Raw genomic sequence first — 23651 nt, 5'->3', positions numbered from 1 at the left:
ATTAGGCTGAGGGGAAAACAAAAGAAGAAAAGAAAGAAAAAAAAGACAGGGTAACTGAGGAAGAATCCAAGTGAAGTAAGACCACATCAGTCACAGGATGTTCTGACAGGCTCTACAGCACTTCTATGTCATAAACAACTCTGGGGTATGTCAGGTTTCCTCAAACGGAAATATTGTTCTGTTTCATACCACCACATTCCAGGTGAAATTCACCTATGCCAATCTCAGTTGCAAGCCTAAATTACAAGAAAAATCACAGAATTGGCTGTGCTTAAACAAACTCTTATTTGGGTATATGGAGAACAGTCTTCAGCTCTCACCTACTTCAGCATAACAAATCATCAACCATCACAGCATAAAAAGTAAATTACATCTTTTTTATGTTTTTGCTTTGTGTTATGTTTATAAAAATCAATAGCAATTCTTGTAAAGGAACCACTGGTATTTTTAGTATTCCTTATGATTAAATTGGGAAGGCTTGATCAATGTTGAAACATCTTTGGCTTCTCTTACAATACACTACCATCCCCAAGGCAAAGTTTCACTTGGTGTAATTACAGAAAAGAAGCAGATCAAAGGTACTAGAGCTGCTTTAATTAACAAGATTATTCTCTGCTGCAGTTCTTATCTCTGGTTGTGCTCCTACTAGCCTATAGTTGTCCACAGTCAAAAGGACATGGCCAGCCTGACATACCTTTTTTTTTTTTTTTTTTTTTTAATTTTAATGCCAGCAGATCAAAATGGATGCTAACCAAGTCAGCCGGGCACAAAATAAGTGGCCTAAAAAGGTCACTACTCATTAATCTGATCACAATATAATAGGAAATGAATAAATGCCTTTGAAATTTAGCCCAACAGAAAGAAGTAACATTCAAGTCACTAAAATTTTTAATTCCTCAACAGTTCTGCTGTTGATGCTCATTCCTGCTAATACAGGCCAAAGAAACAACAGCATAAACTCCTCCAGATACACTAACTGCTAAACGCAGAACAAAAATAAACTGAAGCCCACAGACCAATGTTCAGCGTGGTATTTATAATTCTAACCAATAGAAGCCACAGAATTTAGTGTGTAAATACATTAATAACAACATTAATAAAAGTGAGTTAAGATTATAAGAGGCACTGAACTTCAGAACTAATGCTTTGTCATTTTTCCACTTACCTTTAGCTTCTCGTCCTAAAATGTGGTACAGATTACATATATCTTAGTTCATCAATTTCAAACAAGTTACAGCCTCATCTGTGGTTGGTAAATTCTGCATTTCTTTTACTATCAAGTATATGATTTAAAGAATGTCTCCTATTGTTCTTTAAAACTCCTTAACAATCTTCTACTGAAAATAAATTAAAAACTCATAAGATATATGTGTGTATGAAGGAAAAAGGTAATTCTTGAACAGTAGAGACTTTCAGCTTGTTTACTCTTGCTTTCCACACCCCTAGCCGTATTAAAATTTCTTAGCGCCTTCAGAAGAGCTGACATACTACTGCGTAAATACCTCTGTTGCTCCAATGGCAGGAAAATCTACATAACCCCTTAATGCTGAAATAAACTTCCATGGTTTGCAAAATAATTTTTGCAGTTGCAGAAATAAGCATTTATTATTAAATAATTCTGCATTAGGCTGTAAAACCTTTAAGGAGTGTTTTCCCCTTGATGCACATGTATTTAAATGTAAAACTCAAAACAGTAATTTGTTCTGTGGTCTTGCGGCTGGATTCTCTGCTGGCCAGTAAAATACAATCAACTCCAAGTCTGGGGACAGGCAGCAGGCCGATAGCACCTCCTTGCTTAAGAACTTAACTCACCTTCTAGCTTTCTAAGGGCACTGCTTCAGATCTCTCTATGCAAATATACAGATATCCAAGCTGGCTATGACCGCATAAATCAAGTATCAAAAAAATACAGTCATGGCAACACAGCCCTTCTTCATGCCACTCATGGTTGCTACAGGGCTGACAAGGCCCCAAAGCAGGATTAGACATCTGACTTACACCAAGGTCTCTCTTACCTTTTCAGCTGCCTATATACCTATGCTTACAGAAACTGAAATACATTTACATCTCTACCCTTCTGTATTAAATTATATACATATTTGAAATTATTTGTATAAAAATCACTAAATGTCAGGAATAAACACTTATTTTATATTCACAGTAAGGAGATGAGAAATCTTTGCCAATACTTCTAGTTATTTTTGAAGAAATACAGGTGACATGGCCTGTCAGGCTTTATATAGCCTTATCGGGCTCATCTGTGTTTCAGCTAGCTTACACAAGTCTCATCAATTCACCAGTTCAGGGAATTCTGTCCCCAGGTTTGGACAACACTTTGAAAAACCTATGCATGCAATTACTAGGCCAACACAAGGGTACAACAGAATTGCAAACGCACCATGTTTTTTGAAAGGTAATAAATGAAAAAAGTTACAAGAATTAAAACTCAGTTCTATAGGCCAAAAAATCCATGAAGAGATAAATAATTTCTGATTCCTTCAGCTATACTGCAACACACAGAACAATTTACCCACTTCGCTATTAACAGCAACAGCTGAAGATTATTCTTCTAAAAAAAATAATTCCCCTCCCCAGTGCTTCCCTGCTAGGCACCTCCCTCTTCCCTAGCCTCAAACTGGAGTTGTGGAGCTGACAAAGTCCTTCCACACAAACCCAAAGGCAGACCTAAGATTTAATTTCTTCAAACATAATCAGTTTCCACACACGCTCTGTTAGACATATCTGCAAAATACTAAACACCACCTACCAAAATATCTTCCTCAGCAAATGCTGATGCTGCAGACACTCTTGAGATAACTGTCATGTAAACTACAATATGTAGCATCTTCATAATGCAACCTTTGATTGCCAGTAAGAACTAGAAAGCCAGTTTCATGTTTACAAATAATTACTATTTCTAGAGGTTTTTGCCTCATCACAGAATGAAATTTTGTTACCAGCTACTTGTGCTCTTCTGGCAGATCTCTAATCTGCCACTGTCTCATTACTATCCCATAACTTCACCAAAACCAACTCCTCTGTTGAAGGCACTACTTCTTTCTGCCAGCTTTTGGTCAAATGGCCAGGGATGACAGTATTAATATAACCTCATCATCAGTAGTTACACTATTATCTTCTGTATCTCACAAGAAAGATATATATAATTAATTTTAGTTTATTGTGAATGGGAATACTTTTGATTTAGTAGTATTAAGTTATCTCAGTGCTCTTTCACAGCAGTTTAAACTTACCCAAGTCAAGCTTCCACAGTGCCACCTTCTACCTCCAGTCTGATAACCCCACCCACAGCAGGCAGAAAGCTGGTAAAAGCCTGTCCAGCAGAAAACTCACTCAGCAGAACAGCTAATTGGTCTGTTCAGCTTGGAGAAGAGAAGGCTGAGGGTCGAACTCATCCCAGTCTACAACTTCCTCCAGGGGGATAGCGGAGGGGGAGGTGGTGATCTCCTCTCTCTGGTGATCAGCGATAGTCTGCGAGGAAATGGAATGAAGCTGCGCTGCGGGAAGTTCAGATTGGACATTAGGAGAAGGTTCTTCACTGAGAGGGTGGCTGGCCACTGGAACGTGCTCCCCAGGGAAGCGGTCACAGCACCAAGCCTGTCAGAGTTTGAGGAGTATCTGAACGATCCTTAGTCATACAGTCTTGTTTTAGGTAGTCCTGTGAGGAAAAGGGAGTTGCACTCAATGATCCTTATGGGTCCCTTCAAACCCGAGATATTCTATGATAATTAATCTACACTGGATTAGGATATCGCTCTCAGCAATTGTGGTTACAGGGCACAGTTTTCAGGCACCACTGGATTAACCATCCTTTGCTACTAAGCTCTAAGACCCAGATGGAGCTTCAGAAGGAAGACACACCTCTGCAAGCCTCAGGCTGCAGCGAGTGCTTGGGGCCTATCACTGGGGCATGCAGTCTTCTAGCCTGCAGGAGGCATGCAGTTTTCCACTAGCTGTGCTACGAAGTGAAAGAACTGTGGGAGATCACCCTACACAGCATCAAAGAGCATAAGAAAGAAATCAGCTGGATCTCTTCTCAGATCCTGAACCTTCCACAGCAGCAGAGGGGCACGAAGAACCTGTGCCCATGAAGCTGGTAAGACAGAACTCGTATTGCAACGAAGGCTGAAAGGTGGTGACCTCTCACACCAGGAAGAAGGCTCCTGCCCCACCCAGTGACCTGCAGTTACACAACAGGTTCACTGTCTTCATAGCTGATGAGAAGCTGGGAGTGCTGTCCAGTGGACCATCTCTGATGGCTTGGCATGACCCACTCGGGACCACTAGAAGGAAGAAGGAAGTGATGGTCGTAGAAGACTCCCTGCTGCAGGGGATGGAAGCCCCCCATGACGTATCTTCTAGGGAAGTTCGCTGCTTGCTGGGGACTCACACTTGGGATATTGTGGAAAAACAACCAAGGCTCATCTGGCCCTCTGACTACTACCCTCTGCTGCTCTTCCATGTAAGCACCAATGACACTGTTGGGCTGACCTGAGGAGTATCAAGTGTGACTACAGAGCTCTGGGGGTGGCAGGCTGGGGAACAGGTGGTGTTCTTGTCAATCCTGCTGGTGAGGGGGAAAGGTGTCAGAAGGACTCAATGGACCCTGCAGGTTAACAACTGGTTGTGCAGCTGGTGTCAGCAGCAGGGTGTTGGTTTCTACAACCATCCTCTTTGAGGGTCAACAGCTACTTGAAAGAAATGGGATGCATTTACTAAATGGGGTGAAATTACTTTTGCTAACAGCCCACTGTTAGGGAGAGCTTTAAACTAGAAATTATGGGGAAGGGAGTGATTCCTCAACAAAAAAGTAAGGAAGTTGGGTAGGCAAGCCTCATGGTGATAGGAAAAGAAGGGATATAGCAACCAAACAAACAGAAGTGAAGTGAGGAGAGCCGGGCCAAGAAGGAGGTGCCTGCAGAACAGCCTAATGGGGAAAGCTTTTAAGCCTGTACTGGGAAATCAGCATGCTTGGATGCCTCTCTGAAATGCTTCTAGACTCAGGATGGGAACAAACATCACCAGTGCAGAGCAGAGAGGAAGGATCACCTCCCTTGACCTGCTGACAGTGCTGGCAGGAGGAGCGAGAATTCTGTGTGCAGTTACAGTTTTGGGGACAGTCTTGTTTAATACCTTTATTGATGATCTGATGAGGGGATTCAGCGCACCCTCAGTAAGTTTGCAGACAACACCAAGTTGGGCAGGAGTGTTGATCTGCTCTAGAGTAGGAAGGCACTGCAGAACGATCTGCACAGGCTGGATCCATGGGGCCCTCACTACAAGAAGGACATTGAGGTGCTGGAGCGTGTCCAGAGAAGGGCGACGAAGCTGGTGAGGGGTCTGGAGCACAAGTCTCATGAGGAGCGGCTGAAGGAACTGGGGTTGTTCAGTCTGGAGAAGAGGAGGCTGAGGGGACACCTCATCGCTCTCTACAACTGCCTGAAAGGGGATTGCAAAGAGGTGGGTGTTGGTCTCTTCTCCCAAGTGACTAGCGACAGGACAAGAGGAAATGGCCTCAAGTTGCGCCAGGGGAGGTTTAGACTGGATATTTTGAAAAATTTCTTTACTGAGAGAGTGGTGAGACACTGGAATAAGCTGCCCAGGGAGGTGGTGGAGTCACCATCCCTGGAGGTGTTCAAGGAATGTGTGGATGAGGCACTGGGGGACATGGTTTAGTGGACATGGTGGTGTTGGGTTGATGGTTGGACTTGATGATCTTACAGGTCTTTTCCAACCTTAATGATTCTGTGATACAGCACTACAACCTAATCGGGATGATGGAGACATGGTGGGATATCTTACATGACTGGCATGCTGTGACAGAGGAATACGTGCCTTTTAGGAAGGACAGCCTGGGAAGGCAAGGAGGGCAGGTTGCTCTTTGTATGAGACACCAGCCAACATGCCTGGAGCTCAGCCTTGGGACAAACAAGCCAGGAGTCACTTGAGAGCATATGGGTCAAATTTAGCAGGCAGACCAACACAGGTGTTTTGTAGTGGATATCTGCTCTAGATCTCCTGATCAGGTAGAAGTAGATGAGCCTTTCCTCAAACAACTGTAAGAAGCCTCACGTTCCCAGTCCTTGGTCCTCACGGGCAGATTTAACCATCCTGATATCTGCTGGAAGGACAACACAGCAGGGCTCAAGCAATCTAGGAGATCTGAGTACATTGATGACAAATTCCTGGCACAGGTGATTGAGGAACGCACGAGGAAAGTTGCTCTACTGAATGGAATACTTACGAACAAGGGAGAGCAGCCTTGGTATGACTGTGAGATGGTGGAGTTCAGGATCCTAAGAAGAGAGAGCAGAGCAAAATGTAGGACCGTTGCTGTGCATTTCTGGAGAGCAGACTTCAACCTCTTCACGGATCTGCTTGGAGGAATCCCATGGGATGTTGCATCAGAGAGAAGAAGGGTTCATCCAGAAGAGCTGGCTGATATTCAAGGGTCACCTCCTCCACGCTCAGGGAAGTCCCATCCCAACAAGCAGGAAATCAGCAGAGATAGCAGGAGGCCTGCATGGATGACCCAGGAGCTCCTGACTAAACTCAAGCTTAAAAAAACAAATAAATGCAAGAAATGGAACCAGTGACAGGTGACCCAGGAGGAATACAGAGCTGCTGTCCAAGCATGTAGGGATGGGCAAGGCTAACCTGGAGTTTAATCTGGTAAGGGATGTGAAAAGCAATAAGAAAGGCTTCTACAAGTACATAAACAGCAAAAAAGGCAGCTAGGGAAAACATGAGTCTGCTGCTGAATGGGGCAGGGGATCTGGTAACACAGGATGGGGAAATGGCTGAGGTGCTCAATGCCGCCTTTGCCTCTGTCTTTACCAGTAAAACCAGCCTTTGGGAAACCCATGCCTTGAAACCAAAGGGGAAAGTATGGAGCAAGGAAGACTTATCTTTGGTGGAGGAGGTCAAGGTTAGGGAGCACTTAATGTTAGGGAGCACTGGATGTTCAAAAGTTCACAAGGCCCGATGGGTTGCATCCATGCACGGTAAGGGAGCTGGCTGATGCTATGGTGAGGCCAATTTTGATTATCTATGGATAGTGGCAGAGGTTGCTGAAGACTGAAAGAAAGCAAATGTCACTCCTGTCTACAAGAAGGGCAAGAAGATCCAGGAAACTACAGGTCAGTCAATCTCACATCAATCCCTGGGAAGGTAGTGGAGAACATCCTCATGGAAACCCTTTCCAAACACATGAAGCACAAGAAGGGGATTGGGAGTAGTCAGATGGATCTACAAAGGGGAAATCATGCTTGACCAACCTGATGGCCTTCTACAGGGATGTGACTAGACTGGTGGATGAGGGGAGAGCAGTGGAAGTTGTTTACCTCAACTTTGATAAGGCTTCTGACAGTGTCTCAGCCTCCCATAACCCCGACCTAGATAAACTGATAAAGTACCACTTAGATAAGCCAACAATGAGGAGGAGTGAGAACTGGCTGAACAGGCAGGCCCAGAGGGTTGTGACCCAGTGGACAAAGTCTAGTTGGAGGCAAGTCGCTAGTGCAGTACTCCAGGGGTTGATACTGCGGCCAATACTGTTTAACCTCTTCATTAGTGACCTGGATGCTGGGACAGAGAGCACCCTCAGCAAGTTCACAGATGATATAACATCGGGAGGAGTGGCGGGTACATGGCTGTGCTGCCATCCAGAGGTGTGAATGAGAAAGGAACCCTTTCAAGAAAAGAAGGCTCAGAAAACAATGTAGGAAGTCACCATAGCTATCATCAAGGAAGCTGGACTTAGTTCAACACAAAGGGGACTGGAGGGTGGCCTTTGCTTCAGATAAACTGCCCTATCAGCTGAGTGGGTCAACTGTTTCTGTAAATGGTGTCCCCTGAGATAATCAATAGAGAGTATTATCTTCCTGACCCAGCCAGACCAGCATGGAGAAAGTATTTATGTGGCTCAGCTCAGCATAGTATAAAAGCTGAACAAACACCAAATGAACTTTGAAGAGAGCAATGGGCTTGAGCTGGGTTCAACCCATGCATTCCTTCCCGGCAACTTAGGATGTACGGTGTAGTGATGGCTAGCATATAGAGACCGGTAATCACATTTCTATTGTGATCCAATATCCAGGGTAGATTGCAATTGCCACACTGTGATTCTATTCTGATTTCAGTACACTGCTGTACCACTCTGCTAAATCAAAATTCATGTAACAGCAGGTATGTTCAAGTAAGTAAACCTGCTATTAAACTTTCAGCCTTTCCTTCTGTGGAATATCTAGAAGAACCTCATCAGGGAATACTGGACTCTAACAAGAGGGACCTTGACAGGCTGGAAAAATGGGCTCACAGGAACCTCATGAAGTTTCAACAAAGGGAAATGCAAAGTGCTGCACATGGGGAAGAACAACCTCAGGCACCAGCACATCCTTTGGGACCAAATGGCTGGAAAACAGCTCTGTAGAGAAGGACCTGGCAGACAATAAGCTAATCCTGAGCCAGCAAGTATCCTTGCCCTTGCCACAAAGGTGGCCAACAGCATCCTGAGCTGCATTAAGAACACTGCCTGGAGGTCAAGGGAAGTGATCCTTCCTCTCTACTCAGCACTGGTAAGACCACGTCTGGAGTGTTGGGTCCAGTTCTGCGCTTCCCAGTACAAGACAGACAAACTTACTGGAGCATGTCTAGCACAAGGCCAAAGATGACTAAGGGACTGGAGCATGTTTCATATGAGGAGAGGCTGCGACTTGGGCCTCTTTGGCTTGGAAAAGAGAAGGCTCAGGAGGATCTTACCCATGTGTAAAAATGCCTGATGGGAGGGAATGAAGACAAAGAAGCCAGACTCTTCTCAGCAGAGCCCACTATCAGGGCAAGAGGCAATGGGCACAAGTAAAACACATGAAACTCCATCTGAACACAGGAAAACTTTTTTACTGGTCAAACACTGGATGAGGTTCCCAAAGTGGTTATGGTATATCCATCCTTGCAGATATTCAAAACCCAACTGGACATGGTCCTGGGCAACCTGCTCTAGCTGACCCTGCTTGAGCAGAGGTCTGGATTAGATGATCTCAAGAAGTCCCTGCCAACCTCACCCGTTCTGTGATTCTGTGATGTAAGCAACAGTGACATGACAGAGTGATCATACTACAGCCACAGCTAAGAACCCTAACACTGCCAGAGGGTGAGAGTGGTCATTGACAATTATGTCCTGATAGGAAGTAGGTATTCCTCTTCACACAGCAAAAGAGAAAGTGTCTAAAGTGGAAAAATATTACCCCAAAGTATGAGATCGTAATACTGCTCCATTTCACCACCATTTGGAGAAGGTGCTATATTACTAGTATGTTGTTACCACTGCTGCACTGACCACAAATAACAAAGATCTCCATAGACTAAATGATACTTCCTCTCCTTCTCAGTAGCGCCATACATACACACCAATACGAAATGATGAGATACAGAAACTCCCTCCTGAAATCCTACAAGAGTCCTTCCAGTCCCACAGTGAACCCGCCTCTCCTGATGAAGAAAAGTAATTACTGGCACAACCTGGCTTTTAGTTGCTGCCAAACGTAACATGCATGTGAATGGATCTTGTACTTCATTTGCATCAGACATTTGCCATCTCAAACACCAACTGTGAGTAGGATCATTTTCCACTTTTTTTTTAAATTAGCACTTACTTCAAAATGCAAAATTTCATTACATTGTTTCATTCAAATTCTCCACCATGAGCTACTGCAAATGCTAGCATTTTCTCCACAATCACCATAAGCAAGAGAAAGTCTCAAACACATAATACTTAGAAACACTCTGTTCCTTCAGGACACTCAAGTTATTGACATTATCCAAAATGAAAACTTATCTACCTTACTCCACATTTCTGTTTCACATCTTGACTGATTGAGTACTTGTTAGAAAGCTGTCAATCAGCTGTCTTGCCATATTAAAAAAAAAAAAAGCCAAAACCTTACTTCGGTCCCCATGAGGAATCACCAGATGATGCTAAAGAAAACCCATTCTTCTGCGCTTTTGTACTGAATTCAGACCATCACCACTATAAACATTGATTCCAAACACTCTTAAATCACATTCATTAAGGTGCTTTACAGTAAAAATCTACTCTATCATTTAGAAAATCAAGGGATTTGGTTACAGATACCTGCCCCCAACCACCACCATCATGATAATGTTCAGGGTAATAACCAAGTTTCATAATATTCCTTCCCACGATGTACCCTAAGTCACTGACATTCACTTTTACTCCAAGTCATACTGCAGAATGCTGTGTTCAATGACAAACATAATTTAGTTATATTCCTGAGGAAGAGGATGGAGAGGATACCCTGCAAAAATAGACTGAGTGCACAATTAAGTCTTGCATCATAATCTCCATCAAAACTTTAATTTTAAATAAATTGCCACTTTCCTTGTTTCTTAAAAAGCAAGCAGCTCTGTGGTCTTTTTATCCTCCTTGGTTTCTCTGCCCCTACATTTCTTTCAGTGTCTGTCCTCATTGCACCCATGCTCTTCATAGCAAGCATAATTCATGTAGAGCTCTTTAGGAAGCTGGTGTTTTGATACTACATGCTGATGAGGAGCTGAGTAAATACTTTCCATCAGGTTTCATTATGAAAGAAAACAGGGAGATACCTATTCTGGAAACCATTTTTGTAGGTGATTCATCAGAGAACCTGTCCAAAATTGAAGGAACTAGAGCACAGGTTGTGAAACGCACTGACCAAACAACAATAATCAGCAGCACCCTATAGGCATTTTAAAAGAACTCAAGATTAAATAGCTGAATAAGGAATGACAGTGGGTTGACTCTCATTCAGCAGTTCCTTGGCCGCTCAGAACTAGAAATGGCAAATGTGAAACAATTTCAAAAAAAAATCTGCAACAAACAAAACTGTTAATGTAGGCAGAAACTGTAATTAAAAATATTGTTAGTGAACACTTACAAAACTGTATGATTTACTTGAGAAGAATTGGCATGGCTTTTGCAAAAGGAAATTCTGCTTTTCAAAACTATTTAAGATCTCTGAAAGATTCAACAAACATGGGTGTGAGGATGCTATAGTTGTCAAAAATCAACTTTGGCTTTCCAAAAGACTTTTAACAAACTCCCTTACCAAAAGGTTACTAGGAAACTAAGCACCCACAGCACAGAATCATAGAAGAGAATCATAGAATAGAATCATAGAATCATTTAGGTTGGAAAAGACCTTTAAGGTCATCAAGTCCAACCGTAAATCTAACCCTGCTAAGTCCACCACCCAGCATGAGGAAGGGTCCTTCTAAGATTAAGCGGAAACATATTACCCAAGGTATAAATCTCTGGCTTGCTCACCCCTTGACTACTATGTGCAAAAGAGGAGGGTAGAAGCCACAACCAAAATAAACAAAAAGGTAATTCTTCCCACACAGGGTTTGTAGGCCTGAGATGTCTTCTTGCCAGCCAGATGTTGCAGATACTAGAAATTTACATGGGTTCAAGGGTGACTAGAGATATTCACAGAAGGAAAAAAAAAAAATCTATTAGGGCATATTAAATAAACACAAAACCACATCTGGCTCAGAAGTCCCCTGAGCCAAAACTCTTTGGAGAAAAAGATAGCAGTAAAAGGGAAGTGTCATGCATCTGCTCAGTTTTCATCTTTGGGCATCAACTCTTGCCCATGACTTTTGTTTTTTTTTCCCAATAGTTAACATTTACAAATGTTATGACTTACACGATACATATATTTACAGAAACCTCACCAAAAATAAGCTGCTGAACTCTGATGCTTTAAAGACACTACAACTACGCTGTTAGTAAAATTACATGCCTTTCTACTTGTTTTACCAATCAACAGAAACAGATGAAATCGATCAGGTACTGGAAATTTTTTTCTTTGGCAGTTTCGCATAAACATTTCAGTTCAGGAACAACTGACATACTGCCAACTCACTCCATTAAAAGGACATATGTACATAGCCATATAACCAAGTTACAAGATATTTCTGTAAGATCAGAAGTCACTGCCTGCTTTAAAAAGATACCTGAGTTCACATCAAGTTATATTGACCCCTCCATTCCCCAGCACCTGAATGGATTTCAAAATTAGCTGTAAAGTTGTAAGATAAAGTTAGTTGCTTGTTTTCTTTTGACAAAGCACCAAAGACTGAGCAACCATACTGAGATCTCATGTACTTTACTGCATGGCACTTCGGGGACACCGCACCATCCACTTCCCACCTCACTCTCCCACAGATTCCAGGGAACATTTTCCACCTCGTCCAGGTGTCACAGGGGCAGGCTATGGTGCTTGGAAAGCAAGTCTTGGGATCTCACCTAGTACAGCCAAATTTACACACCTGGTGAGAACCAGAGACTTCTTAAAAATAAAACTTTACACCAGTTCGTTGCCAGCCTCTGTAAGTCGCCCCAAGCCCTCCCCATCTGCCCGCTGCCCACCATCTTATCCACCAAGCGCTCCTGAAGCGGTTTCCCGGGCCCGCCGCAGGGAAGGCAGCGTCCTGAGGCGAACCGGCCGACGGGTGGCCCGAAACTCCGATCTACCGCCAGCTCTGCTGCCGACGTACGGACATACACCTCGACGAGGTATGTATATGGGCTGCCGCAGAGACACAGCCTGTCTCACATGGAGACATGCGAGATTTCAGTTAAACTCGAGCCACTGCCTCTGTGTGTGTGTGAGGGCGACTTCTTCCCTCCTAAGTGACCGAGCCCCCGTCTGGCCCGTTGCTAAGAAACCAAACCCCGTTTGTCCCCAGCTCTGCGCCGCCCCCCGTCCCACCGCTACCACGACGCACCGCCCCGGGGCCTCAGCGCAGCCTCCCAAAGGCTCCCCCCCGGCCCAGCGGCTGCTCCACGGCCCTGCCCCGCGCGTCACCTGCAGCGCCCGCACTCCGGCCGCCTCTCGCAGCGCTCCACCGGAAGCTCCCACAGACCCGCGCAGCCCTCGCCCTCCTCGCCCCGCGCCGGCGTCGGTCCTGGGGTCGGCGCCGGGGCCGCCCCGCCGCCGGCTGCCGCGCACTCCCGCTCCATGCTGGCGTAGCGGGAGGCCCCAGCTGCCGTCAGGGGGCGCCGGCGGGCAGGAAAGGTGGCCGTCCCCGCCCACCTGTGGCGTCCCCGCCCCTTCGCGGGGGGCCGCCCCGTCTCGAGGGCTCGTCCAATTGGGGCGCGGGGAGTCTTTCACACGGCACGTTGGGGAGGGACGGGACGTGACGTAACGCGACGTGACGTGCGTCGCTTGTCGCTGCCGGGGGCTGGCTCTTCTCTCTGGAGTCCCTCCTGCCGCCTCTCCGGGTTGAGGTGGCTGTGGCCTGAGGTCCCTGGAGCGCGGAGCGGCCCGTGCCCTTACCCGGAAGGGTGTCGGCGCCTGCAGGCGGTGAGAGCGACGCTAACAGCCCGCCTGTCGCAGCGGTGGAGCCGGGCCTAGCGCTTACCGGCAAGCCTCGACCTTGCCCGCAACACCGCCCGGGTCCGGCGACAGACGCTGCCACCCGCGGCGTCTCCTTCGGCGCGAATCGCAGCTTAGCCTGTGCCGCTCGGCCCGTCCGAGCAGTACCGGGGTTGGGGCGGGGGAAGGCTGCGGGACGGCGGGCCTGGCCGGAGCCTCGCTCGGGGCCTGGCTCGGGGCCTGTGTGGATGTCGGCAGCTCTGCAGAGCACGAGCTGCGAGAAAACCCACCCAAGGGCTTGGAGCTGGCAGCCTGCTGCTCAGCATGTATACGTGTAGGAAAGAGTCTCCTGGTGCTAGTGACAGTTACGTTGGAGACTGACATAGATACTGTTTTTTAAAAAAAATTAACTGTTGGTCGTTAAATATGTATCTGACCATTTTAATTGATATTTTATTTGCAACGCTTCAGAGTGGCAGTTTGGGCCTGCCCATGTCCATAGGTATCCTTTCTTGAGTTTACGTAAGTCTAGGAGAGAGGCTACAGTCCAAACTATGCTAGTAGGAGGGTGGTAAAATAACAGATGAGCTCTGACTGTCTTTTCCAACCTCTGTAGTAACCTGCTCTTAACAAATAAGAGAACCTGTAGATATGGACCAGGATTTATGTCCATGTTATACTGTGCTCATTAAGTTAGATATGATAATAAACAGAGTATACTGGAGTCTATTACACAGTAAAGTGAAATTCAAGGTTGTTGTAGTTTGCCTTAGAAATCTACTGAAGGATAGTAACTAGTGAATCTCCACAGAAGAGATCCTCTCCTGAAATTAGCAACTGCAGATAAGTTGGCCAGTTATGTTATTTCCTGTTTTCTGTTCTGCATCTAAAATAAAGTGTATTGTGTTTACATATTTACAATCTTCAGAACCATTTGATGTAATTTAGGCCTGCCAGTACTACATACATGCACAATATTAAGATGGTTTTGCCTTTAGGTTTTGTATTCTTGTACTGTAGTTTTGTAATTGCAGCCCAAGCTACAAATTAATTTATTTTCTTGTATAGCTGCTAGAATGCATTTCACTCAGAAGATTAAAAAAATCAGAGACCAGTAATTCTGAAGCTGGCTGTAAAATTACACAGTGTAAATGCAAAAAAAGAGGTAAGGGAAAGGAAAATACCACTATACAACTCTTAAATTACGAAGTTATTTGTTGCTAGTATTATATGTCACCTGATGTAGGTCAGGGGGACCAATGGCAGGGGGAACTTCTCTATTAAGCTGAAAGCCTTGTCAGAACATGGGCTGGTATAAATTACAAAGAGCTTATTTAGGCTGATTATTAGAAGTAACGCAGTTGTAGTGGACAGGAGGAGTATTGATGACTTAGTTCAGGGTCACGTTTCCACTTCCACCTTGCTGAAAAGAGTCCCTATGCAGTGCTACTGACAGGAACTTGGATATGCCTTCACAGCTTCCCACAAGAGTCCTCAAAGAGTGAGGTTTTATCTGGTCTGGTAAGAACAATCGGCTTCAGTTGTAAGCTTAAAAGTAAACCATGGTAAACCATTCTGGTCTGACTACACAGAAGAAGAGAATTGATCTGCAGATAAATGCCTACAATAAATGTAATAATAACATGACACAAAGTATTTTTATTGTCAAGGGACTAGGCAGGTGTAGCAGGGAATAGCTGGAGGCTAAACAGAGAGTGCTATAGCTTTTCTCTGTATATATACATCTGAAGAGCAAAGTGAGCAGTTTAAACTGAAGGAAAACGTTGGCATGAGATCAAGTTAGGATAAACTGCCCATGCCTAAAATGTAGGCTTGAAGATTGAGAACATTGCTGTTCTGGACTACCAACAAAAGCAGAAGGGATTAAAAGCCAGCTCAACCCTAGTGGTTTTTTGGAACAGAGCTAGTGTTTGCTGTAATGCATGTTGTGCCAGAGCTTAACAGACCAGCAACTTCTCTCACTACAGGCCAGCAAACTACAAATCTGACACTAAATACCCATTTAAAAAAATTGGAAGCCTGATTTCTAGGCCAAAAAGTTTTAAACAACAGAACAAGTTTAAGAGGAGAAATTAATACTGAAAATTGAGGCAAAAAGTAAAATAGTTTTTATGGCAGATCTTAATAATCAAGCTTTTGCAGGCTAATAGGTAGGTATGTCCACACTACCTATTTAATGCATGACTACCTTGAGTATTTGACATGCATCCTTACATCCAAATTAACAACTTCCACCATCATGCTAGAAACCTGAGGAACTCACAACATCTCTTTGGACCAGTGCTTGCAATTTGTGAATTTACAGACCTAAATGATGGCATGACTGGGAGCTTCTTACTTGCATTTAGTAGTCTTTGATGTACTGCACTGTTCCCTTTTTGGGATCATGAATGATCACATGTTTAGTGACTAGCTGTAGACTCACTGCAGTATAAAAAGTCCACTGAAATTTATGGAAACTACCATTCTTCTGCACGTCCAATCTCATCTGCATCCTTACATAAACCATTTCTCTCTTATTCTAGGATTAGGCCTTATTCAGTAAGAATAAGTTACATTTCTTGCTGTTACAAGTGGTATACCCAGAAAAGTCGTATGTGTGTGTCCCCCAAGAAGTTTAATATATTTTTGTTTTGAGGGATGTGAAGAAGCTGTCAGGATGGCAGTTCTCAAACAAGCTTATTCAAATGGCAGGTGTAGTTCCCCAGCAGCTTTAGCCAGTTTAATTCAAACTGCTGTGTTTCTACTCCCTGGCTTGACTCATGGTTTCAAATACCAACATAAGTGATTTGAAATCCCACTGGATTTATGGTCTTTTTTGCAAAAGCTATACAGAATGTGCTTTCATGGCAGCTCACAAATGTTGAATTCAGGCCAGTTGTGGTTTTTCTTTTCTGTCCACCCCCATACTTGGCCATACATTCAGGGGATTGATCCAAAAGCCAGCAGTTAAGCTGGATGAACTGCCTGAACGGGCTCACTGCGCAGTCACTGGTGTCAGCATGAGGCATAGGCTGCATAAGTGGAGTCGGAGCTCGGCACTTGGAAGCCATGACAGGCTAAGTTGCTGTCTCAGGACACTAAAAGTGACCCTGAAGAACTGATGAGCACTGAGGACTGAGCCAAGGGGAAACGAAGTTGGAGACAGGTGAGCTGGAAGATGCTCATACAAAGGCTGCAATGAAAAAGGAGAGGTGATGTTTTTGTTTGTTCTATATTTCTGCCTCAATTCCTCACAACAGAAGACAGGTATCTTGCTATTTGTAGAGAAGAATGGTATTAACAAAGCACCTTCTAAGCTGGCAATGTGTGAACAGAAGCCTACATGCACATGTGGAAGCCAGTGTATTAGCTAAGGGTGTTCATGAGCAATGTTGGTAAATACAACTATGGGTGGCAATAGAGCTCTATGCAGGACAAGTTTGAGAGGGTCTGAACTCAAAACCAGGCACTGGTGAGTTTTGGGGAAGAGCTTGCTTTCTGTTTGACGCAAGCCTGCCTGACCTGGTTTGTCAGCCCATTTGTTTCCCAAGACAGGCCTTTTTGAAGCAAAAAAGTGGTTTAGTGAGACAAGGTAACTGGCCAGAATAATACAACTCTGATCTTCCACCAATGACTTCGTGCCTGCTGCTGGAGGTGCTGTATTTTTCCACATGCACAGAGGTGCTGTGAGGCTCGAGGGCAAAAGCTGCGTGTGATTTCCTCTGTTCTAGAAGGTGCCATACTATAATTGATTTACAACACAAAAGCTGGGAGTAAAATATCTTGTCTTAGTTGTTTACCTGGGTAGCTAAGGACTGCAGATTAAAAAAAAAAAAGAAACCCCCCACCCAAAAACCGGTGAAAAGGATTTAGCCATCCAGTACTGAAAAATTGATGCCATGTTAAGAACAGTGTAACAATGATGTACAGTGCATAATGTTGTCTCTTAATCTGCTGAACCTGTGGGCTTCAGACATTACCCGTTCTATTTAAAGTCTTTGGATCGGTCTGTCATTCATGATAGCTCACTGCTTTGTAAATACTGTCAGCAAGTGACTTGAAAAACACAGAATTAATTTCAGATATTTTAGTTACTACAGAGTAGTTGGAAATGCCCTTTACATAAACTAGATAAACAGCAGCAGTGACAGAAACATCCTGTTTGTTGCTTAATCTTCATCTGCATTTTTTTCTGTTGACATAAGAACTAAAATTTGTGCAATGATGTCCACAATGCTTTGCAACGAGTCTGCCTTTATTCTGTCCAATCAAAATTCTTCTGCAGTGCTGACTGTTGTTCTTCAGTGCCTCTCTCCTGCAGTGTTTGCTGAAAGAGAGATACTTTTCTGTACCATCGTTTCCTTCTCAGAATCACAGGATTTAGGGGATAATAATGTTCAGCCATTAAAACTTTTTTTCTCAACAGCCTGGAGATACCCTGTAAAGAAGCACTGTTAAGAACTATTTCCATGTGAGGAAATAGCTCAAAATAACTGTTCCATCCCAGCTGTCTCATGCTAACTCCTGAATATATGCTTATATTTTTGGTTGTAACTACACAAATGAGTTACTGTGAAATAACGAGGGTGTGACTTTACAAGGTAACTACTACATCACGAAACTGTCGGTGTGCATGTTTTGACATGCTGTTAATACCAGGAAGTGTTCTTCCTCTTTCTCCCTTTCACTTAGGGATAATTACCTGCCATTTTGAAAAAATAATAGTGTAGACAGTGATACATATTATGAGTAGCACCATATTTCTTCACTCAGTCCTACAACACTGAAATCTTTTTGGGAATCTGCATTGGAACTAGTTTCAACTAAGTTATATACAGGTACGTATATTGTAGTATTTTTCTTCCAAGAAGATGGAAAGTGCTGGGGCAGGACAAATATCAACACAGACTGCAGCTTTGCTTTTGAAGTATCACCCAGGTTAGTTTAAGTCGCATAGATAGTTTAGTCCCATTTTGAAGAGAGAATCCCTCAGGAGGCTGAAGGTTTGTTTGCAGCTCCATACTTCTGCAGGCATCATTCATCACTTGCAAATACATTTTACGTAACACAGCTATACCAGCAGAGCCCAAAGCCTCTGGCATAGATACAATTATGCCAGCAGATACTACTGAGAGGCAGCTTTTGAGCATTTTGGTTGCATTTGTTACTATACAATATTACTAATTAGACAGAAAGATTGCTACTCCAAATTAATTTAATAAATACTCCAGTGCTTGGATGGCTGTTTGCAGTCTACCTGCACTTGGAGTTCAGCATTCTGCATTTGGTGGGCAGATGCTAATGGCTCTCTGCAGGTATTTGTGCCTGATAAGGTGGTTACTTGATGGTGGATTAGCGATCCCTTCTCCCAGGGAGATCTATCAACAAACATGCACATATTGAGTGCTCATAAAATAATGTTTGCTTGTTCCAGCTCAGAAACTGGTGAGTGCTGGCAGTGTAGCAGGTTTTAGACAATGCTGCTGCAGGCTGCCTCCAGCCAATTTCCATCAAGCTCAAATGAGCATGTTGTTCAAGCCTACATATATTTAGCAAACTTTAAAAGTCACAGCATATTTCTAAATGCGACAAATTATTTGAAGGTGTACATAAATTGTCACTGCTGCTGAAGGTGATGATCTTGCCTTTCTTCCCACCCTCCCCATCACCCCTGGTGCTAACGTGAGTCATCGTGTGCCCACACAACCACCCTGCAAGTTTTTTTATCTTGTTTATTCTCAGATAGACCAGCTCAGTTTACCCTGTGGCTAGCCAGGCACTAGTGCTGGCATAAGCGTGCTGGAAGGAGGAATGAGGAGGAGCAAAAAGTCCATCTTTCCATTCAGATTTCTAGTGTCAGTAAAAAAGTAAAAGCCTGGTAAAAAAGTAAATGCCAGGAAAAAAATACTGCTTTTCTGTGCATGTGCTGCTGCCCGCAGGGGCTAGCCTCGGTCCCCGGTCACTGTCTCGGTGTAGGCCAGCCCCGTGAAGGGTATAGTCACAATCTGCTGGAAGGGCAAATGGCAATATATCGAAGTATTGCCAGTGAAAAATAACTCTTCATGGCAGCTTCACTTGTGGGGTTTTTTTGTCACCCTTCCTCTTGTAAGCCACCACTTTTCCTTTCCTGTTGCTCTGCTGCTGCTGCAGCATTCATCTTGTCCGTGCCACAGTGTGCTGTGAAGCAACACGGCAGCCTGCTGCTCAGGCTGTGCTTCCTGCCAGCATGCCACATCACATGGTGCTGTGTTTCTGTGATTTAGTAAATCTCTGTGTACTAGATTCCCCATTTTGCTGTTAGTGGTTGGTTGCAAAAGATGTGGAAGAGATCATATTCTAGAAAAATATATTAAAGTACTATTTTGGTTGCCAAAGTCAGCTCATGAGTCTGGTTGGTTTTTTGTTAGTAAAAACTGTCTTCTCAGTTGCTTTTGGTTTTGTCTATTGCAACCCCAGTTCCCTCAGCCGCTCCTCATCAGACTTGTGCTCCAGACCCCTCACCAGCTTCGTCGCCCTTCTCTGGACACGCTCCAGCACCTCAATGTCCTTCTTGGAGTGAGGGGCCCAAAACTGAACACAGTATTCGAGGTGTGGCCTCACCAGCGCCGAGTACAGGGGCACGATCACCTCCCTACTCCTGCTGGCCACACCATTTCTGATACAGGCCAGGATGCCGTTGGCCTTCTTGGCCACCTGGGCACACTGCTGGCTCATATTCAGCCGGCTGTTGACCAACACCCCCAGGTCCTTTTCTGCGGGGCAGCTTTCCAGCCACTCGTCCCCAAGCCTGTAGCATTGCCTGGGGTTGTTGTGCCCGAAGTGAGGGACCCGGCACTTGACCTTGTTGAACCTCATACAGTTGGCATCGGCCCATCGATCCAGCCTGTCCAGATCCCTCTGCAGAGCCTTCCAACCCTCAAGCAGATCAACACTCCCACCCAGCTTGGTGTCGTCTGCAAACTTACTGAGGGCACACTCGATCCCCTCATCCAGATCATTGGTAAAGACATTAATGTCACCTGAGTATGCTTCACAAACCTGTGTTGGGAATCTGGTCAAACATCGTAATTACAGTATTCCTTTAGTGTTTCCTGCTCCAGTGTCAGTAATGGTATGCCCTACCCTGGTCAAAGGAGGCAGGTGGCACATATGTGGAAACTGCTGCCTCTTCTTTAACTCACCTCCCACAACAAGCGTAGCTGCCTTACTTTTGGTCTTAACAAGCAAACCAGCAAAAAGCTTTAAGGGTGAAAGAAGTCCAAACTGTACCTGTCTTGCAATGTAACATTCAGCTTGTTCACTGCTCCTTCCATCAGAATGGTATATGCAACAAACAGAGATGACCCGTGTGATTTATTCTTGGCTACAAGAATGCGCCTCCAAAAAGGAGAAGTACCTTTCTCTTTGAACCCAAGAGGTTTGGGTCATTTGGAAAACATGACAATGCAGAAGGGAAATGTCAGGGCAATTTTACTCATGTCCACGTGCTTAGCAACATCTTGCTATTGCTTACTGTAGGCAGTTTCACAGAACAGATGCACAATGCATTCCATAGGATCTGTTTTTCTAGTTCTGTAAACACAGTCTCCTAGACAAGTCTACATCAAATGGAGTAACAGCCTCAAGTTACAGCAATAGCACAGGAGATTCAGCTGAAATTTCTTGTAAAGAACAAGAAAATAACACCATTAGCCTATAAAATGTGAGCATCTCAGAGTTTCATCTCTAGACAGATGTGAAAGCATACAGCAAGCCAGAAAAGCTCTCTTCTTCCAAAGTGGTATTCATGCAGAACAATTGTCCCGGATCTATAGACCAAACCCTAAATAGCATTAAATAGTGTATCTGTGTATCTGCCACTCTACTTAAGACTAGACTGTAGGTTGAATACAGACCACAGCAAAGTGTGAGAAAGGCAAATATGGAACAAGAAGCTCATCCTGTGTAGTAAGGGAGGAGAAAATAGTATGTGGCATGGAAAGAAAGGTGTATTTATGAGACACATATTTCCAGCAGAAGGAACTTTGAACAAAACTATGCCTTAGACAGCAAAGCATACAGCACAGCAGATCATTTTCTGATCAAAATCTGCTGCTATTCGGTACTGTTTCTTGTACCAGTCTTCCATGTTGAGACACACGGCATCTATCACAGCTGTATCTTTAGTTTATATTTATTCTCGTGGTCAAGCCTGAATTCTTAAATGGATGCATATGAACAACTAAGATCATTTTTAGACAAAATGTTAGCAGTGATGCATGATGTAATAATGTCCCCCTTAGTTACCTCTGCTGAAACGTCCTGGGTTTCGTGATTCTGTTTTTACTTTGCTTCTGATCACTTCGTTTACTCTGGCAATATACTTGCTAATACTTCATCATCCCAACAATATCATAAATGACATCAAGTGTTTAAGGAAGTTAAGTTGAAGTTCATGGATTTGTTTCGCCTACAAAGAGTTGTTTACGTAACAAAAAGTACTGTCAGGCAAAACAAGCTTTTTCTTCCAGTAGTTAGCAAATCAGAGGGAGCAAAAATAAACTGTCTTACTTATTTTAGAAATATTTCTATTTTGCTGAGCAGTCAGTTTCCTTTTTAATAGCCTAATTTGAATGCTTTGCCAGACCCCAACCAAATTATTTTCCTTAGACTGGACTGAATCTCTTTTCCCAAGAAGTTTTAACTTCTAGGGAAGACTTTGAACAAAGGTAAATAACCTAAATACGTAGTTCCATGGAGTGGCCCTGCACAGTAAATAGTTGTGGTAGTGCAGATAATTTTGTGTTACTGCAGCTCTACCATCTGCTTGATAGATAATACAGTAGGCCAGATCAATGCCTAAAATAATTATGTCAGTAGAGACCTTGATGTAATATAGACATAATGGCCCTGCAATATACTTCCTCAGGCAGTCCCCAGACAAGGACATGGCATCTGTATTCTCTTCCATCTGCAACCTCAGCCTGAATTCTGGCAGTCTACAAAACCCCTCTGTCCTTGCAACAAGTCACGACAGGGATTTTCTTAAAAGGATGCTGGGACTACTTCTCCCTGACGTTGTCTCTGCAAGGACAGCAAGCTATGCAGATGTTGAAAGGATTGATGGGGTGTGCTTACACACCTAAACAGGGCTGCCCCTATGCAGGCACCAAATGTGTTCCTTCAGGCATGTAATGTAGACGATTTGAGTCATGAGGCTGCATAGGAGAGATAGGGAAGACAGAGGAGGGTAAGGCTGTTTTATAGAGCACTGTAGATGCCAGGCAGCAAAATCATTAAAAACAGCATAAGGACACAGGAGGCAGGGGGATATGCGGTTATTATAAGGCAGCTCCCTGCTTAAGGATCATCCTGGCTGTGAATTTAAGGTGTGTACTTGCATTTTATATTATTGTCCTGTAAGAGCGAGAATGGTCACTTATGGTTTTGAGCAGACACTCCAGTAATGAGCATGCTCTCTGAAGAATCGGAGCCAGCTTTGATATCAGTGGGAGCAGTGAATCCCAAAGAGCCTACTGGCATCATTTTGTTTCCAAGACCAAGACCTGATTTTGCTCTGAACTGGTCACTTGACATAGTCTGAAAAACCACTGTCTCAAACTAGCTTAAAACCACTATGTGAAGTACATGTGTGAGGAATAGGCTGTCACAGAGCTGCCATAGGCTCTGTCACCTGTGTAGATTTTGGGAAGATTGGCGGTGGCCCACAAGCACCAGCCTCCTAATTGAACATAATACCATTAAGCCTTTCCTAATCGACGTCCCGATTCAGCCCTCCACCCCTGAGGAATCCCAGCCACTGTTCACTAGCAGCAGTGGGATCCTCCAAGAGGACTTTTGGGATGAAAAAGGAAAAAATTAGAAGGCTTGAGACTTACTCACAATGTTGTGAAATCCTGGGGAAAAGGTAACAAGGCTTTTAAGAAGTTGGATCCAAGGAGAAAGGAGACTAATAGAAAACTACTGATTTTCTTGAATATTGCTGGAGTTTTTAACAAATCAAGATGAGAAGGCAAGTAGTGAGATTTTATGGACAGTAAGCTAAAGGATAACTGCATTCCTGGGAAAAACTACTTTTGAAAAAAATGCAGATTTCACACCAGACTGCAGAAGGGAGAGGAATTCTCTGAAGAATTTTTTGACTGAACTTTAAATAATGATTCAGACACATTTCATCATATTCCTCATATTTCTCTTACTTATACTTACTTGATATCATACAGTAATTGAAATCAAGAATAGAAAGTGTGG

General features: G+C 43.9%; 1 protein-coding gene across 1 annotated transcript in view; it reads right to left on the bottom strand.

Annotated features, from left to right (window-relative positions):
- Positions 1–13042, bottom strand: part of DTWD2 (DTW domain containing 2) — a 94207-nt gene extending 81165 nt beyond the window's left edge. The window contains exon 1 of the mRNA XM_059834032.1: positions 12888–13042. Coding sequence (XP_059690015.1) covers positions 12888–13042 — 155 coding nt within the window. The remainder of the gene's footprint in view (positions 1–12887) is intronic.
- Positions 13043–23651: the final 10609 nt, after the last annotated feature.

Source organism: Gavia stellata, chromosome Z, assembly GCF_030936135.1.
Source record: "Gavia stellata isolate bGavSte3 chromosome Z, bGavSte3.hap2, whole genome shotgun sequence".
Classification (NCBI taxonomy): Eukaryota; Metazoa; Chordata; class Aves; order Gaviiformes; family Gaviidae; genus Gavia; species Gavia stellata.
The sequence above is the reverse complement of the archived record's forward strand: the minus strand, read 5'-3'. Positions and strand labels throughout refer to the sequence as shown.